At 42.8% G+C, this 16,632-nt stretch overlaps 1 protein-coding gene across 1 annotated transcript in view; it reads left to right on the forward strand.

Annotated features, from left to right (window-relative positions):
* Positions 1-16,632, forward strand: part of DNAH3 (dynein axonemal heavy chain 3) — a 190,434-nt gene that overhangs the window by 169,784 nt on the left and 4,018 nt on the right. Inside the window, exons 53-58 of the mRNA XM_060285613.1 lie at positions 3,673-3,898; positions 6,846-7,090; positions 8,663-8,779; positions 12,169-12,323; positions 13,187-13,354; positions 15,279-15,421. Coding sequence (XP_060141596.1) covers positions 3,673-3,898; positions 6,846-7,090; positions 8,663-8,779; positions 12,169-12,323; positions 13,187-13,354; positions 15,279-15,421 — 1,054 coding nt within the window. The remainder of the gene's footprint in view (positions 1-3,672; positions 3,899-6,845; positions 7,091-8,662; positions 8,780-12,168; positions 12,324-13,186; positions 13,355-15,278; positions 15,422-16,632) is intronic.

Genomic DNA, 16,632 nt, shown 5'->3' on the forward strand with positions numbered 1-16,632 from the left:
CGTATTAGGAGGCACATACTGTCTGGTCATCTTTTTTCATTAAGATTGATCAGTGGGTTCAGGCATTGTCAGTGTGCTTCAGCTCGCGACTCCTCCACCGCCTCCTGTATAAAGTTTCCCATCAGCCTTTCACCTAATATGGTGGTTCTCAATCTTGGCTGCCCATTGAAAGCACCTAGGGAGCTTTAAGAAAATCTCCATGGAAAGACAAATGCCATATGATACCGCTTATATGTGGAATCTAAAATATGGCACAAATGAACCTATCTATGAAACAGAAACAGACTCGCAGACATAGGGAACAGACTGGTGGTTGCCTAGGGGGTGGGGGGTGGGAGAGGGATGAGTTGGGAGTTCGGGGTTAGTAGATGCAAACTGTTATATGTAGAATGGATGAACAATAAGGTCCTATTGTATAGTGCAGGGGACTATATTCAGTATCCTGGGACAGAACATAATGGAAAAGAATGTAAAAATGAATGTATATATGTGTATAACTGAGTCACTTTGCTGTACAGCAGAAATTAACACAACATTGTAAATTAACTATATACTTCAGTAAAAAAATAAATCAAAAGCAGTCAGTGAGAAAAACAAGATTACCTCTAAAGAACAGCAGTTAGACTGACAGCAAATGTTTCAATAGCAACAGTGCAATTTGTGGAATAATACCATCATTGTGCTAAAAGAAAGTATGCAAACGTAAAATCTATCTTTCAAGAATGAGGGTGAAATAAAGAGGACATCTCAATTAAAAATTGAAAGAAAGAAGAAAAAAAAAAGAAAATCTCCATGTGCAGGCCTCACCCTCAACCAATTAAGTTAAAATCTTTGTAGGTGAGACCCAGGCACTGTGTTTTATAAAGCTTTTCAGGTAATTTCAGTGTGCAGCCAATGGGAACCACTGACCTAATGGTTTTATCAGCCTTAGAAAATCATTCCCCAGATCCATTATTTCATTAGGGGCTGCAAAATGATGATATTTTAATTCTATCATTCCTCCCACATTTATTAGCTGGAACTCTTCTATAAAGAAGGATTTTTCTTTATCAACTCTTTAGTTTACTCTAAATATAGTTCAAAAAGGACAGGCAGAAAAGATGCTTGGTTCATACTCTTTATTTACCAGCTTTCAGAATAGTGAATTGGTGCCCTAGTGACCTCCAAAGTTACTTAAGCAGTAAGATGGGGGTTTTTGGTACGATTATTAATGTATTAGTTTTAACATATTGGATGTTTCCAATATAGTGGTATTTTACTCCACTGCTGTCATTATTCTTTTTGATGCTCAGATTATTCAGTCATTGGCCTGTGGTAGCACCTCTGTATCAATATCCTTTTCACATACGCCAGTGGTTTTTGATAACTTCCTCGCTGTGTAGAACTACCATATATATTTCAGGCTTATCTTGAACAAATGTTTCTCCAAGGAACTCCAATTCCTTTGGCAGGTGATGGTATTTGGAGACCTGGGGTTCCCATCACTACGGAATGCATCATTGATTGCAGACCTTACTTTCCACTAATTCTCTTTTCGGCTGTATCTAACCTGCTTTTTTAATCAGTGCTTTGAGTTTTTATCTTCAATGACGGTGCTTTCCATTTCTAGAAGTTTTGTTTTGTTCCAAATCCATGTATCTTTGTTTTCCATAGAACTCAGAATTTTGTTTTCCATAGAACTCTGAATTTTAGGCTACTGACTCAAGAAGCAACGTGGAAAAAGTAAACAATTCTTCAGTGAGAAATTAAAACTCAGGGGTGTAGATTTACAGTACCCTATGGTATGGGATTCTCAAGCTGAGGAATTTCCCATAAAATTGATCCAGAAATTTCCCATAAAATTGATCCAGAATGGCAAGATGCTGGGGACACCAGTGTCTGCATATGCAAAATTGTTCTGTTAGGGCACTCCTAAAACCCAAGATGTATCAGACTCCCACAAAATAACACAAACTTGCTGATTGTGAACTCAACAATAAAAAATTATAAACTACATGAGGAAATATATAAGGCATAATCACTATAAAGGCATAATCAGCCCATAGAACAATCAAAAGAATTAACCCCCAGTATTCTGGGGGTATCATGGGCTGAACTGTGTCCCTCCCAAATCTGTATGTTAAAACCTAATTCCCAGTACCTCAGAATGTGACTGTATTTGGAGATAAGGTCCTTCAAGAGTTAGTTGTGAGGTCATTAGGGTAGGTCCTAATCCAATATGACAGGTGTCCTTATAAGAGAAGATTAGAACACAGACACACTGACAGGAAGAAGACCATGTGAGGACACAGTGAAAATATGACATGAGAAAATGGCCACAAACAAGCCAGGGAGAGAAGCCGCAGAGGAAACCAACCCTGCCAGCACCTTGATTTTGGATTTCTAGCCTCCAGAATTGAGAGAAAATAAATTTCTGTTGTTTAAGCCACCCAATCTTTGGTTGTTTATTATGGCAGCCCTAGCAGATTAATATTGTCTCTAAAAAAGATCATAAAAGAAACGCATCTAAAAATCATTAAAGAAAGAACACAAAGCAGATTTCTGGCCTTCTTACATGAGAGTGCAGTCGTTTGAAGATCCTAACTTTATAAAAAAGTCTCAGTTCTAGCGTCCCACCCCTTGTAAGTGCGAAGCTATATTCCCTGTGGACAAACTCCAACCACTAGACTGGTGAAATAAAGTATTGTATTTTCCAAAGGTGAAATACTATATAACCATGAAAAAGAATATGGCCTTTATATATGTACTGATGTGGAAAAGATCTAAGTGTAAAAAGCAAATATAGTGTTCTACAATTCATGTAAGTATAATAGTGTATACACATTTACTTAAATGCGTGAAATATCTCTGGAAGGACTCACAAAAAGGTGTAACATCGGCGGCCTCTGAGGAAAAGAGATGTGAAAGAGATCTATTTGAAATTTCACTGTCCAAATACCTGTTTTCCTAGTAAAATAAATTTACAAAAACCCAGTTCCTAAATGAACTTATTTGCAAAACAGAATTAGAGTCACAGATGTAGAAAACAGGCTTATGGTTACCAGAGGGTAAGCGGGGGAGGGATAAATTGAGAGATTGGGATTGACATATACACACTACTATATATAAAATAGATAACTAATAAGGACCTACTGTATAGCACAGGGAACTCTACTCAATACTCTGTGATGGCCTATATGGGAAATAACCTAAAAAAGAGTGGGTATATGTATATGTATAACTGATTCAGTTTGCTGTACACCTGAATCTAACACAACATTGTAAATCAACTATGCTCCAATAAAAATTTTAGAAAGAAAACCCCAGTTCCTAGTTCTTTGGTTATGTGCTAGCCTTTCTAGTTTGGAGTTCCCTCTTCATTTTTGGCACCTGGGAATTTCTCTTCCTTTCAAACTCTTATTTTTTTTTTTCAGTTTGTGTCTTTTTTTTTTTTTTTTATGAAGAATGTCTATCTATTTAGAGCAAAAGAGGAATCAGTAGTATCTTCGTTCACCATCTTACCAGAAGTCTAAAGCTTCCTCAGAAAGATGCTAATTTCATAATTAACAAAAGCCAGTGGCTTTCTTTCTGAGTCCAGAATTTTAATGTAACCCCTTCTTCTGTGTTGTTATTATTAATACAGTCTTAAATAGCCTGTTCTTTTTCAAAAGGCTTTTTTCTTCCTGATCTCAGGCCTGCTGAAATTTGCTGATGATCTTGGCATGGGAGGTGCCAAAACACAGACCATCTCCCTTGGCCAAGGCCAAGGCCCTATTGCTGCCAAAATGATTAACACTGCCATCAAAGATGGGACCTGGGTGGTCTTACAGAACTGTCATCTGGCCACGAGCTGGATGCCTGCGCTGGAGAAGATCTGTGAGGAGGTGATTGTTCCTGAGAGCACCAATATGGGATTCAGGTGAGATGCTGCCCCACCTCTGAGTCCCTCAGCCCCAACCTCAAGTTCCAGACGTCATGCTAATGGCTGGGAATGCAAAGATGAGCAAGACACAAGGGTATTGTGTAGACACAAGTTCTACCCTTAAAGAAGCTCTCAGTCTAGTAGAAGGCAGACCATAGATGAATAATGTTGATACCATGCAATACCTGCTGTACTTGTTTGAATAAGAATGGAAAAGGGAAGGAAAATTTGGGGAAGACCTGGAGTACCGAAAGATGAATAGGAGTTTTCCAGGAAGGACATTCCAGGCAGAAAGGGCAGCATTTGTAAAAGCAAAGGAAAGACCAAGAAGTTATCCTATGATTCCTGGGTATACACTGTGAGCAATTGTTTTTGGGAGGTGATAGGAGATGTGCCTGGGAAGGTAGATTAAATGCCAGCAAATCGGAGTTTTAAAACTTATTTGCCTAAAAACAAAAAAAAATCCACCCGTAGTCTAGGCACTTGATCTATCCTATACTTGTTTAGATCCATGGAATTTTAATCAATACTGGAAACAGCTATTTATTTTCTGTGAACTTTAAAGCCCAGCAAGACTGGGCCTAAGTATTTGCATTTAGAGGATGATGAGATGAAACAGACTTCAAAGCCCCTTTTAACTCAAATGTTCAGTGATTCTTTCATTCTGGGCCAGGGGTCAGCAAACTATGGCCAAATCCAGTCTGCTGCCTGTGTTTGTACAGCTTGCAATCTGAGAATAGCTTTTACATTTTTTATGGTTGAAAAAAATTGAAAGAAGTATACTATTTCATGACATGTGAAAATTATATGAAATTCAAATTTCAGTGTCTATAAGTAAAGTTTTATTGAAATACAGCCATGCTCACTCATATACTGTCTACGACTGCTTTTATGCTTCAAGTAGTTGTGACAGAGACCATATGGCATGCAAAGTCTAAAACATTTACTCTTTGATCCTTCATAGGAAAAGTTTGCCAACTCCTGCTCTAGGCAACAAAGTTTGCCGGTTATTTTTATTTTAGTCATGTCTGCCTGAAAATAGAAAAGCGTTTGGTGTTTATTTACAAAGCCAGATTAGGCCGTAGTTGATTGTATTCACGTAAGACTCATATGAGATTCATGTAAGAGTTTAAGAGGAAATCCATTAATTTCAAGAATTCTATTTGGTTTTGGATCCTGAGTTGACTCATTGACCATCAGGGACATACTCAATGAAGAAAAATTATTCATGTTGACATTTAAGGTCTTCTGTAATATGATCTTAACCCAAGTCACAAACTCAAGTGCCTATACAACGAGGAATGTAACATAAATGAGTGAAGAGGACTGGGCACAAGAAATATTCCACTTTCCACAGTACAATAGCTATCACCATGGATGGGCAGCCTCAGTGTTGAATACCGGTAGAGAGTGGTGGGGACTGTGGTGAACTAGAGGCACATGCCCTGTAGAGAAGAGCAGTTACCGCCTACTACCAGCTGTTGCCAAGCAGGAATACAGGCCTCTTGTATCCAGATTTTATGACTATTTTAAAGGAAAGACGGGAATCTAGAACTTTTAAAAGAAAGCCCTAAATTTTTAAAAGTTGGCAACTACTTCAAAAATATGTTACAGCATTGTGTTGGTTTGCATGGTGAGAGTTCAACATCACCCATCTGCAGACTGAAGTCAGGCCACAGGCCCCCAGGTTATGGCCTCTTCCCTCCCCTCTGAGACCTGTGCCTGGACCACAGCAGGCTGCCCACTGGAGGCCTTACCACATCCCCAACTTTTCCTCCTCCGTGCAGTTGCTCAGCCTGTGTCCTGTGTCTTTAATGACCTTCCATCCCCAAATCCTCCTGTTGGAAACCTCTCTAATGTCTAGCAAAAAAGAAAAACAAACCCACAAAAATGAAACAAAACAGGATGCCACAGTGTGTATGTAACCTGAGCTTGAGTAAGAAAAACAAATGAATAAAAGCCTGGAAGACAATATGCCAAAATGTTAACCTGTAGATGGTAAAATCATGTATTTTTTTCCTTTCTAAATACTTTTACCTATATTCCCATTTCTTATGGGCATAGATATACTTTTATTATTTAAAAAAAAAAATCTTCCATATTCTCAAGACCCATTTCTAATGCCATTGGCCTCTATGGCAGGGATCAGCAAACTTTTCCTGTAAGGGCCCAGATAGTAAATATTTTAGGTTTTACAGGGCATGTTGTCAGTTGCAACTGTTCAGCTCTGCTGTTGTGGCATGAAAGCATCCATAAATAATTTGTAAATGAAGAGGTGTGGCCATGTTCCAATAATATTTTATTTACAAAAACAGGCTAAGGCTAGATTTGGCTCCCTGGCAGTAGTTTGCAGACTTCTGCTCTCTCCACCCCGTGGAAATCTCTTCTTCCCATGGACCCCCATGGCCCATTATTTCCCTCCCTCCCTGTGGTCTTGATTTTATAACTCCTTGGCATTCTGTTTGCTTGTCTTTTCTCCCCTCCCCAGCTCCCATTTCCCCTCCTAGCAGCAAGGCTGTGAGTATCTAGAAGCAAGAAACAATTCTTTTCTCATTTCGGCCACTCCTGGAGTGCCGGGTATAGTACTTGACCATAATAGACGCTCAGAAAGTCCAGCAGGGCAGGAACATGGTGTAGTGATTAGGACACAGGGCCTTTGGAGTCAGGGAGCCCTGAGTTCATCTTGGTTCTGCTGCTTCTAAGTGGTGTGTCCTTGAAAACCCCACTTGACTTCTCCATGCCTCTGTTTCCTCACTGGTAAAGGGGATAATAAATCATAGGGTGGCTGTGAGGATTAAAGTAAATGAAGGGATATAAATTAAATTCTTAGCTTGGGGTTCAGCATCTAGTGATGCTTAATAAATGGTAGTTATTATTTTCTGTTACTGTTTTTCAATATAATGTATTGCGTTGCTGTAAATAGTCGGGTCTGTTGTTCTTCCAGACTCTGGTTAACCAGCTATCCATCAGAGAAGTTTCCAGTCAGCCTCCTCCAGAATGGGATTAAGATGACCAATGAGCCCCCCAAAGGGCTCCGGGCCAACCTTTTGCGCTCTTACCTCAGTGACCCCATCTCAGACCCCGTGTTCTTCCAAAGTTGTACAAAAGCAGTGATGTGGCAGAAGCTGTTGTTCGGCCTTTGCTTCTTCCACGCCGTCGTTCAAGAGAGGAGAAATTTCGGACCCCTAGGTGAGAGGTGGCAGCATACCTGGATTGCCTGGGGGAAAGATCACAGGCAGATACAGGGGTGCGTTCGAGTTTGTACCCAGGGTTGCCAGTAAAATAGGGTCTAAGTATGTTCCACGCGATATTGGGGACATATTTATACTAAATATGATTCGTTGTTTATCTGAAATTAAATATCACTGAGCGTCTCTGTATTTTTATTTAACAAGTCTGGCAGTCCTATAACCAGGTCAATATCAATGTCAGGGAAAGAGGTGATGCTCCAGAATCAGAGGTCCCCTAATTACGGAAGTAATATGATAATGAGAAGAGGGGAGGCCCTTCCCTTTGGTGTATTTGCCTAGCTTGGCTATCATGGCCACTCTCCAGGGAATCGTCACCAGGTGATTTATAACACTTTAGGTTGCTCTCTTTACCTGTGCATAACAATGAAAGAAATACAGCTGGGACATCTGTTTGTGCTTCTCCTTGAAAAAATAAACATACATTTCTTTATTAATGTAACTTATCCATGGCCTAACTTAAGTGACTCAATATTCTTGTTAGAGCAGATCATCTGCTAAATACAGATCCCATATCACCATGGTTTTAAGGTTGGATTATTTTTCTCTCACCCATGGGCTGAGTCTAATTCTTTTCTTGAAATGACCCACCTGAAGGTATTCTTAGCCATTCTTTCAGGTTACAAAAGGAGGCAGATTGTCCTTTTGGTGATTCTCTCAGAACATCCTCTTTCCTTCTGCCTGCCCCAGTTAGCTCCACAGACCACCTGACCCTTCAACTGAGGGTTTCAGAGAGGAGACAGCCAAAGGGGACACTCCCTCTACATCTGCATCTCACACACCACATTCTCCCACCACCATTCTCCCAGCCGTGCCAGACCTCCAAACATCCATACAGCAGTTAGGCTTATAGTCAACTGCCCAGTTGTGTTCTCTCTGCCAGAACCGAAGTTTTTGTTATTTTATTATATTTTTAATTTGAATGTGAATGTTTAGGAGGAAATTAAACGTCTCCATTGAGCACAGGTCCTACCATACCCTACTGTCTTACATCCAGCCTGGTTCATACATTTATATCACTTGTGCAGCCCCACTGGGCATTTACCATTATAACACTTGAAAATACAAGCAGTAGTTTCTTCAAGGCCTGCCATCTAGTTCTCCCATGAGTGGGAGGAGGGGCATTCTCAAAGCTACCTTAGTTCTATTGCCCAATCACAGACAGTGCACTCTGGCTATGCTTTGGTGTTATTTTTGGCGTTCGGTGCATTACCACAGTATTCCAGCCAGGGTGAGTAACTCTCATTCCACAAATCCCAGGATGTTAACATCTTCCTTATCAAATGGGGGAGATCCATAAGGAAACTGACTTTAGAATGGATGTTTTCTCAGGCAGGATGTCTCCCACGTTGGCAGTAAAGGTCAAAGCTAATAGTTGGCATGATGCTTGATAGTCACAGGGCTGGAAGAGGCTCTTGATCCATAATGATGCTTAATTCCACCAGCTCAGTCTCTGAGTGGAAATTAAGAGCTCTCATCCCTGAAGCATCTAATTTATCTCTGCCTCATGCAGGTTGGAATATTCCTTATGAATTCAACGAATCCGACCTGAGGATTAGTATGCAGCAGATCCAGATGTTTCTGAATGACTACAAGGAGGTGCCGTTGGATGCTCTAACCTACCTGACAGGTATTTACGGAAGGAGGCTTTGGCAACCATAAACCTCCATGATTATGCTCCACCTTCCTGCTCCTCTGCTTCCATCTCCATTTGTTTACTTACTCACTCATGCTTTCAACAGACATGGAGCTCTTAATGATGCTGGTCACCATGCTGTATATTGTAAAACAAACAAACCAACAAAAACAAAAAACACACACAGAAAAATCAAGATCAATCCCTCCCTTTAAGGGGTGCACAGTCTACAAAGGGAGGGAAATATAACAAAATAAATAACAGTACAGTGATAAGTTCAGTAAGAGAAACATTTATAAGATAGCACAATGATTAAATTTCAGACATGGGGTGGGGATGATTAGGGAAAACCTCCTGAAGGTGTGAAAGATGGTTTTGAAGGATCAGTAGGAGTTTTACAAGTGGAAGAAGAAAGCGGGGGCAGGCGGTGGGAAAAAGGAAGGAGAGCACTCCCAGCAGAGGTGCCCTGAGGTGAAAATGATACTTGCTGTTTTGTATTAAAGCAATTCATCAGCAATCTTTTATCAGTCGTCCAATATATACTAGTACATAATATGGAAGAATGTAAATATATAAGACTTGGTCACTGCCCTCAAGAAGCACACCATGTAATCCCAGAGATAGGAGATAAACTATAGATGAGCTAAATGAGTGGATTACCATGGCCAAAAGTCAAAATGCAGCTCAATAGAAAAACCTGGGCATCTTCCAGGTCACACACAAGCTCCTCCCTCAACTCTGGATCCTTTCCCCAATCATACGGCAGGCACTTTACCTACATCATTCAGTCTTCACAGCAATCTTATGAGCTTCACTTTAGTGACCCTGTTTTACAACTGACAAGACCGAGGCCTTAGAGCAGTGGTTCTCAACCAAGGGTGATTTTGTCTCCTAGGGGACATCTGGCAAACTGAGGAGACATTTTTTGTTGTCACAGCTAAATGGATGTGCTACTGGGTAGAGGCCAAGGGTGCTGCTAAACGTCCTACAATGCACAGGACAGCCCCCTACAGCACAGGGCTACCCAGTCCAACATGTTAGTCGTGCCAAGATTGAGAAATCCTGCTTTAGAATGATTGAATTCATTTGTAAAAGGTGACCAAGACCTTAACTCAGCACAGTGTCTCCTAAACCAAAACCCCAGGGGACACACAACATAAGTTCAGTGGATTTTAGTTGGGTGAGAGAACTTTTCCAAAGAAATGACCCATATTCCCATTATTCCAGACCACACAGAAGCACATCCCAGGGCTCCCCTTCAGATCACAGAATGAGTGCATAATTGCCCTGGGATGAGGTCTTAGTATTGGACTGCCTGCAGCTCATAAACCAACCTGCTCCAACTGTGCCAGCTGGCTTGAGGATAGTCACTTTCCAACTGCACCAGTCAGGATAGACTAGTTAGTCTGAGATAACAAGCAGTCCCCAAATCTCAAGGGTGTGAGACATTTCTTGCCCATTCTGCATGTCCAGTGTGAATTGGCAAGGGTGTCTGCTCGTTGTAATTATCTATCAGGGGCGCAGTTGGCAAAGGCTCCACCAAATTTTGATGCCACCATCTCAACATACACTTGTGTGGTCACTGCCACAGGGTAGCACTGACGAGCTGATGCCAGGAGTTAAATGTGCAAGAACTTGTCACCTGGCCCCACCTCACTGCCAGAGGCCCCGGGAGTTATAACCTTCCTATGTACCTGGAAGGAAAGAAGATCAGATAGAGATGATTATTAGAGCTCTGTACTGACCGCAAGGGACAGACTAACCAAAGAGACAGGTCTTATCTGGAGAGTGGTTATCGAATTAGATGGGCCAAAGTCAAATACATTCTTAATCTGGTACCCTCAACCCTGTGGCAGAGCCAATGGAGAATCTAGAAGAGATATAAGGCACATCCTGGCCCCTTTAGGAACTTGTGCTCTTGCTACAAAGAGGAGACATATAAGTAAAGAAATGTACCTTCCTTCATAAACATAAAACCCAGAGCCTATAAGGGTATCCCCTGAAGTAAAATTTGCTGTTGAGAGAGTGGAGGTGGAACCCTGAATCGTGACTCTGTACCTAAGGTTTACCTTCACTGGTAGTCCCTCTTTGGTACTCTCTAGCACTGCCATGCTGACTTCAGGGGGGAACTACTCTCCCTTTAATATTGTAGTTCTAGTGTTGTCATAAACCTCTTTACAGCTGGGACAAACTATAATGTTCCAACTAAACTTTGCTAAAGGCCTGAGAGGTCAACAGAGAGAGATCTAGATGGTCTGGCTTAAGGTCAAATAGTTTTTGCAGGGCTCAGATTACTCAGTAGGTATGAGCTTCCCCTTAGTCTCTTACTTCTTCCTTAATGAGCCACCAGAATGCTCCTCCTAGACATTTAGACCCCTCCAATACCAAGAGAGGCTGAGGCCTCCTCAACTTGAGTCATACTTCCTGTTTCATGTCTGTAGACCTGCTCCTTCCTAGAATGATTAGAATTGGAAATGGGCCCACCCTTCAGGGGAGCCCTTGCATGCAAACACACACGCACACACACACACACACACACACACACACACACACAGATGTCTTTTCCTTGCACACTAGTGTGTTGTCCCCAGCTTCCAAATACCAGGTGGTACCCACATACTGTGGGACCTGATCCAGCTAGAAAGTGCATCCTGGGTTGGTGAGACGGATTTGATGGCCCCTCAAAAAATTGCCTAATTCTTTTTGTAGAAATCTGCGTGTAGAAACCTGAGTCTCAGAGAATGATGTTGATGATGGGGATGGGGGTAGGAGAGTCATATCCCAAAGAAGTATATATAGGATAATCTTAATTTTCTAAACTATACGTATTTGTAAAAGCTGTAGTTGAATGCTTTCTATACGCTAAGCATTGTACTAAATGCTTTATAAGCGTTGTTAACCACAACGACGTAAGGTAGGTATGCAGTTATCTCTACTTCTAGACAGATGAGAAACTGCTAATAAGTGGCAAAAGTTGGAGCCCAGAAACTGGCTGTAATTGGAGCTCAGTACTGTCTCATGCCAGAGTTCTTGCCCTGAACCACATTTCTATAATGCCTTTCACATTTATGTACACATACACACAAATGTCCAGACAAATGTCTGGAAGATGCCTAAATGTTAACAGTTACCTTTGTTGGAATTATTGGTGATTGTTTTGCTTTTCTTTCAGTTTATCACTATTTTCTAATTTCTAATATGGTGAACATGTATTATTTTTGTGGCAACCATAATACCAAAAAGGCCTGGTCTCATCCCAAGCTGAGCATGGTTTTAGCAACCCTGTGTCTCAGCAGAGCTCCTTGGCTGGAAGAATCCTCTATTTTAGGTTATTGACCAAGTTCATTATGGGCTCAACTCCTTCTTCTGTTGGTTGTCCCCAGGGGAATGTAATTATGGAGGCAGAGTGACAGATGACAAAGACAGAAGGCTCCTGCTATCCCTTCTGTCCACGTTCTACTGTAAGGAAATTGAGCAGGACCATTACTGTCTTGCTCCTGGAGACACTTACTACATCCCTCCTCATGGCTCCTACCAGGTGAGGGGCAGGGGAGGGAGAGGTCCCTCTGTCCCCGCAGAGGGGCTTGGCGGTCTCCATGTGGCTAGGGTTGCAGTGTATCCAAGGAGGGCCCAGGGATAGCTTGGGCTTCCTGGCTCGGGTCCATAAGCTATTTCAAATCTTCCCAAAAGCCTACAAGATACACGTTATTACTGTTTAATGAATGCTGGGCATTTGGTAGACAAGATCTTTCAAAATATGGGGTCCATCTAGGGAGAAGGGGCAGGGATGTTTAAGATGAAGCCTTGGTAGTGAACAGGATGGAAATTGCTACTTGAAATCAAAGGTTCAGAAGGTGGCAAAGGGAGGGACAGAAAAACTGGATGGGAGAATGATAAAAGGAAGAAGAAGACAAGAAATCTGAAGGAAGAATGAAAAGGGCTTACTTTCATCGAGTACCTGTTAATGTGCCGAAGCCTTATTCCTTCATAACCTCATTTATTTTCCCACTTACAGATAAGGAAACTGGGCTTTCAGGTGACTAGCTCAAGGTTACACAGTTGGTTTAAGATGGAGCTAGGATCCAAATCCTGTTCTGCCTGAATCCAAACCCAGTTTTTGTCTCCAAAGCTAAGACTGCTGGGGGAGCAGGGAGGAAGCCAGCAGAGGTGGGAGGGGAGATACTCAGTCCATCTACCTTCATACTCATACTCACTCCTCCGAAACCTGCATGAGGGAAAGCTTGGGATGTCTTGGCCCCGGCGGTGTGTGCGTGTGTGTGTCTATGGCCTGTGCTACCGAAAGAGTGTGATTCCTGCATGGGTCTGCTCTGGCAAAACCTTGGGTGATCTGTGGGACCCCAAGGAACCTGAACTTATGTCAACTGAAGATTTCCTTTCCAGTCCTATATTGAATATCTCAGGAACCTCCCTATCACCGCCCACCCAGAAGTGTTTGGCCTGCACGAGAATGCCGATATCACCAAAGACAACCAGGAAACCAGCCAGCTGTTTCAAGGGGTGCTGCTGACCCTCCCTAGGCAGTCAGGAGGGAGTGGCAAGTCCCCTCAGGTAACCAGGCTTGAATTCAATTTCCCAGGCAATTTTTCATCTAGTGGGCGTGCAGGATTGTGGCTGATGACCAAGGAGGCAGAAAAGTGGAGGCTTGGCAGACCCCTGAGGGAGAATGTGGGTGCTCTGGTCTTACTGCTGAGGTCTTTAAATACTGAGCTGGAAGAGCACCGGTGTTTCTAAAATGTCAGCTATTCCTATATAACCTTCATGATTCATTGCTATATCCACATATCATCTGTATTCCATTTACATAATACTTAAAACTAAATCTCTTTTGCTTAAAAACATTTATTTAAAAAACTGCACATCAGGACCATAAGTGGAAACCCAGTACCATTACCGTAATGTCGTGACAGCCACAAAAAGCAAACAAAGGCTAAACATTATTAGGTTCTTCCAGATGCTGCTGCTGCTGTCTTTCTGGCTCCTTGGGAAAAGGGGAGGGTCAGCAAGTGTTCCAGAGCAGTGTCAGCCCTGACCTGAGACCTTCTCCTTGAAGGGAATGAAAGGAAAAAGGTGGCCAGAACTTGACAGGAGAGTGACTTTCCCATCATGTGACTCAACGTTATTTGCTCTATGTCCTGGAAACACCTGGAATCATTTTGGGTATCTCTTGTGATCATTCCACACATTGTGAAGGACTGATCCTGTCTACCCTCCTTGGTCTACAGATGAGGGCAAAACAAACTCTGCAAGGAGTGACCCACTTCAGGGCATTCAGAAACAGAGGCAGTGCCAGGCCCAGAACCACATCTCCTGACTCCACCCTGATCTCTCCTTTCCTTCTCTTCCCTTCTCCAGCTTCTGAGCTACTCCATGTTCAACCCTGCTCAGCTGTGGACTTTGCATACAGTTGGCCTTGCATATCCACAGGTTCTGCATCCTTGAATTCGACCAAAGATTGAAATATTCAGAAAAAAAAAATTCCAGAAATTTCCAAAAGGCAAAACTTGCATTCACCCCACTTCAGCAATTATTAAAAAGCATTTACATTGTACTTACAATTATTTACATAGCATTTACATTGTAGTAGGTATTATGAGTAATCTAGAAATGATTTAAAGTATGGGGGGGAGGGGTGATGTGTGTTGGTTCTATGCAAATACTACACCATTTTCTATTAGGGACTTGACCATCTGTGGAGTTTGGTCTTGCAGCCAATCCCTAGTGGATACCAAGGGATGATTGTATTTGGTTTCTCAATTTGGTTCATAGTACCATAAGTGGTAATATGTGTGAAGATAAAGCAGCCTGGTTTGTGTGTCTCAGCTTAGGGATGGAAATTCCCCTCACAGTGGGAAGAGGGAAAGAAGTGTACATTCCAGCCTCCTCGAGCCAAAGGACGGCAGAGCTGTGTTTCTCTCCCACACCTCCTCTTCCTACTCTTCCTCTAGGCCTGTCCCCTCCCTACTTGGCTAAACTCACTGCCATGGGCTATTCTTAATGCTGAGGAATGGCCTACTGCCTTCCCAGGTGTCCATGTCACTGGGACAGAGCAAAGTCTCACCTGCACCTGGAGCTGGTCCTAAGGGGCTGGCTATGAGAGCCTTGGGAGATTGTCTCCCAGGGGTGACCTTGAAGATTTGAGCAGTTCTGCAGGGTTCAGCACTGCCCTGAGTCTACGTGGCTGGCTGAGCACGAATTCCCCACCTGGCCCTCAGGCCCTTGCTCAGGACTTTCATTGTTCAGCTTAGAGGTGATGTCCTCCCTAAGGCTGGGGGCAGGGGTGGGGGTTGGGAGTGGGTGGGATGGGTATCCTCCTTTCCCTCAGGGCAGAATTGGCTTCTGTAGGAGAGTTCCCAGAAAGGTCCTGTAGACTGTGCTTAAAAAGACAAAGGCTCACTGCTTCATGTTTAACTGGACAAAGCCACAGCCCGCTGGCCTTGTGTCTCATTCACCTCTCTAATGCTTACACTTTAAGGAAGTGGTTGAGGAGCTGGCCCAGGACCTACTCTCCAAGCTTCCCAATGACTTTGACTTGGAGTTGGTCGTGAAGTCGTACCCTGTGGTCTATGGTGAATCTATGAACACTGTCCTAAGGCAAGAGCTCATCAGATTCAACAGGTGGGCTGTATGGTCTTACTTGGATCCTGGGAGTTGGTGTGAGGGGTAGAATCTAATGGGCAGTAACTAGAATGGACACTTGATAAGGGTTGCTGTGCAGAGTTGGTTTGCCCTACCTTGTAGGAAGGGCTGTAAATAGGGCCATCCCAGCATGTGTTGGCCCAGGGTTAAATCAGTTCCTTCTATTCATTCTCTCTCGTTCATGCATATGACATCTGTAAACTGGGGTGAAAACCAATACCGAGCACAGGCTAATAGTAAAAGTAATCATTAAAGCCACTTTTATTGAGCCTTTAGTGCTAGAAATGGCTCCAAGCACCATTCATGCCTTTGCATTCAAACCACACCATAGTCTTTAAAAATATGCACCGTTAGTAATCCCTCTACCACTGTTTTACAAATGAGAAAACTGAGACAGAAGGGCTAAGTAACTTGCTCAAGGTCACACAGTCATTCAGTGGCAGAACTGAGTTTGAATCCAGGCTCTCTGATTCCAGAGCCCATGCACTTAGCCAGTATGTGAAATCAGGGTAAACTTAGAAAGGGGTGAGGAACAGTTCATCCCATTGCCGCTACTACAGGGGTAAGGAAGGGCTATTATAAGATGGCCATGGGGCTAAGGGTCTCCGGCCTTCTATTCTAGTCCCTCCTCACTTCTCCTCCAGGTACTAGAGCATAGAGCCCAGTGGGATCACCTTGATCTGATTTCTAGATAGTCAAAACTGAAAGAGTTCCCAAACACCATCTAGGCCAGATGAGGAAATTCATCACTTCTGCCTCCACGTCAAGGTTCTTGCTGCTCCAAATACTCTTCAGTGCTGCTCTCTCCATTTTGCTTCATTGGTCATTGCTCGGTTTTAGGGACAGCCCTGATGCCGAAAGACCGGTGACTTGAAGAATGTCAACTAAGAATTTGTTGACTCCCTTAGTCTTAGGGTTACTCCCTATAGTCAGTAGGCATTTGGCTGTGTGGATGACCAAGCCAAGTATGGCGTGTGAGTCAAGGATGCTGACTACTTGAGTCAGATACCTTGGGATGATGGGTTGTAGTCCTCGTTCATCCAGACACCAGGCCAATGGCTTTCCTCCTCTGCCACTCATTCTCTGCCAAGGTCACTGGAGCTCTTGGTGGTTACAGGGGCCTTCACTAGCCTTTACCACTGGCCATTGTGATAGAAGAGAAGAGGGTGACAGCAATCTTATATTCCAGT

The sequence above is a fragment of the Globicephala melas genome, chromosome 15 (genome assembly GCF_963455315.2).
Source record: "Globicephala melas chromosome 15, mGloMel1.2, whole genome shotgun sequence".
Classification (NCBI taxonomy): domain Eukaryota; kingdom Metazoa; phylum Chordata; class Mammalia; order Artiodactyla; family Delphinidae; genus Globicephala; species Globicephala melas.